This window comes from Cibotium barometz, chromosome 10 (assembly GCF_041138505.1).
Source record: "Cibotium barometz isolate CiBa-2024 chromosome 10, ASM4113850v1, whole genome shotgun sequence".
In the NCBI taxonomy this organism is placed as follows: Eukaryota; Viridiplantae; Streptophyta; class Polypodiopsida; order Cyatheales; family Cibotiaceae; genus Cibotium; species Cibotium barometz.
Window position 1 is genome coordinate 25,855,552 of NC_141055.1, and position 2,777 is coordinate 25,858,328.

General features: G+C 46.2%; 1 protein-coding gene across 1 annotated transcript; it reads right to left on the reverse strand.

Moving 5' to 3' along the window:
* Positions 1–208: 208 nt before the first annotated feature.
* Positions 209–2,515, reverse strand: LOC147634709 (putative pentatricopeptide repeat-containing protein At3g01580). The gene has a single exon (XM_086803285.1). It carries the CDS (start codon positions 2,513–2,515, stop codon positions 209–211), a length of 2,307 nt encoding a protein of 768 aa, XP_086659411.1.
* Positions 2,516–2,777: the final 262 nt, after the last annotated feature.

The following is a 2,777-nucleotide window of genomic DNA, read 5'->3' on the forward strand; positions in this document are numbered from 1 at the left end:
AAGGATCGTGCTTGGAAAGAGTTGCTCAGAGAATGGTAATGCTCCTTACGCTTGGCTATGGTGGTGGCTCTCTGTTTGACTTTGTTCGCACTCAGCTGATGTCTTTAGTCTCCTAAATCAGCTGAGCTGATGGACTAAGCTCACTCCATCAGTATAGCACAATTCCTACTCACATAACACCCCTCTACAGCACAAGAATACAAAACAATCAGGTGCATTGAGGAAAACCGAAACCCATAGTTTCTACACATGAAGCAGCTTCCTTTACTTCACCCAGCATTGGCTCTAGAACTGAATCCAATGCAGGCACATACCCTTCCTCCTGCATCAGCCTACTTACGGCCTGTAACATCTCAATGATTTCTTTACTTTGCTGGTGGATTTTGCCCCCTACAGTAAACTCATGCACTTTGCCACTCACCTCAATCCATGCCATCCCGGGCTTCTTCCATGCACCTACATGACTTCTCATTTCATTCATTTTGGCAACTTCCTTCCACATCTGTGCACCAGCATATATACTTGACATCAACATGTACACGGAAGCCTCATTAGGGTCCAATACGAGAACTTTCTTGAAACACCGTGTTCCCAGTTCTACATTGCCGTATGTCTTGCATGCAGTGAGCAATGCCATCCAACCAACAACATTGGGAGGTGTAGGCAAGGTTTTGAGAAGGTGTTCAGCTTCCTGCAGGTGACCCAGACGGCCAAGTATGTCAAACATGCAGTTACAATGCTCCATACTTGGCGTTATATCATAGTCTTCTTTTAGGGATTTAAAATATGCCCAACCTTCTTTCAAAAGGCCTGCATGGCCGCAAGCAGTGAGAATGCTGCTGAATATCATGACACCTGGCTTTATGCCTTGTCTTTGCATGTCTCCTAGGCATTGCTGAGCCAGACTCAAGTTGCCAAACCGGGCAAGACCTGCAATTATTGCACCCCATGATGCAACATCTCGGTTTGGCAGTTTGCCAAACACTTCCCATGCATCCTCCAAGCTCCCACACTTGCCATACATGTCAACGACAGTGTTTCCAAGGAGAAGATCAGAATCTAGTCCACATTCAACAACCTGGCTATGTATCCATAGGCCCTGCTTAAGGGCACCTAGGCTGCCACATGCTTTTGCTATGCCCAAAAATGTGACTTTGTCTGGCCATATGCCTTCCACATACATTTTCTCAAAGAGTACAAGAGCAGAAAGACTTTGCCCATGTTGGGCGTAACCTTCGATCATCATGCCCCATGTTACAACATCTCGATGCGGCAGTTCTTCAAAGACCACACGTGCATCTTCTATGCTCCCACATTTGGCATACGTGTCAACAAGGGCGCTCCCAACAATAGTATCTAGTTCAAGTCCACATCTGATGATGTCTCCATGTATTAACCTTGCAGCACCTTTGACTCCTACAATTCCACATGCTTTCAATATGCATGAGAATATAGATGTATCAAGCTTTGCAATCTCAAATTTCATTTGCTCAAATAGATCTAAAGCACAGAGTCCGTACCCATACTGTACGAACCCTGCAAGCAATGCTCCCCAGGACACTACATTTCTATTCGGAAGATGATCAAACACTTTGTGTGCTTCATCTAAGCTCATGCACTTGGCATACATGTCAACAAGGGCACTCCCTACCGCCACATCTGATTCAAACCCACTTTTAATGATTTGATCATGTATAAATCTGCCCCGCCCTGATGATCCTATACTGCCACATGCCTTCAAGATGCACAAGAATGTGACTCTTTCTGGCTTTATACCCTCCTGTTGCATCTTCTCAAGCAGCTCAACTGAAAGAACTGCATGCCCATGCTGGGCATACCCTGAGATGATGGTACCCCATGACACCACATCACGCACCAGTAGTCCATCGAACACCTTGCAAGCTTCATTCAACGCCCCACATTGCACATACATATGAATAAGTGCATTCCCAACAATCAAATTAGGCTCCAAAACACTTCTTATTATTTGATCATGGATCTGCCTGCCCTTCTCCACGGATGCTACACTGCTGCAGGCTTTTAAAATACACAAAAATGTGAAGCTGTTTGGTTGTGTGCCCTCTTCTTGCATCTTCTGATACAAAGCAAGGACACTCTCACCTGTTGCAAGTTTGTCATGTGCAGAAATGATGGCATTCCATGTGTAGACACTCGGTTTTAATACCTTGGAAAATACGGCTTCGGCATCAACCAAGCTTTTACAGGAGACGAAAAGGCGGATGAGGTGATCAGCCAAGACAGTGATTGAGTCGAGGCCAGTTTCTATCATGAGGCAATATGTGTGCATGCCTGCTTCTAGGTTTCTCTGTTGAGTGCAAGCCCGAAGAAGGTCGTAGATAGCATCCCTTGATATGGGCATGCCATGCCCATCCATGAGGTCCACCATGTAGAGGGCCTCTTCCTGCTTTTTTTCCGTGCAGAGTTTGCTGAGCACATGAGATGGGTGCATGCGTTCCACAATGGGGGGCGATCTTATGACTGATGTTTCCCTCATCTCGACAACCTAGAAGCAACAGGAGTCCTCTAGGGTAGCAGCAAGCACTACAACTAAATGGTTGCATGAGCGATGCAGAGTCCATGTCCATGCGTTGACGCAAAATTACAGAATCAAAGGTACACATAGTTGCCCAAAAGCAAGACGAAATGATAGTAACGCTTCATGGGGTTTCAGAGAAAACCTGCTTCTTACATCTCCCTACGGATGCATACTGCCCCTCCTGATAGAGGGATTTCAGACTGGGCGCCCACTCCGCCCG

Excerpts from the sequence above, each read along its gene's own strand:
- LOC147634709 (XM_086803285.1), bottom strand. The coding sequence starts at position 2,515 with ATGAGGGAAACATCAGTCATAAGATCGCCCCCCATTGTGGAACGCATG.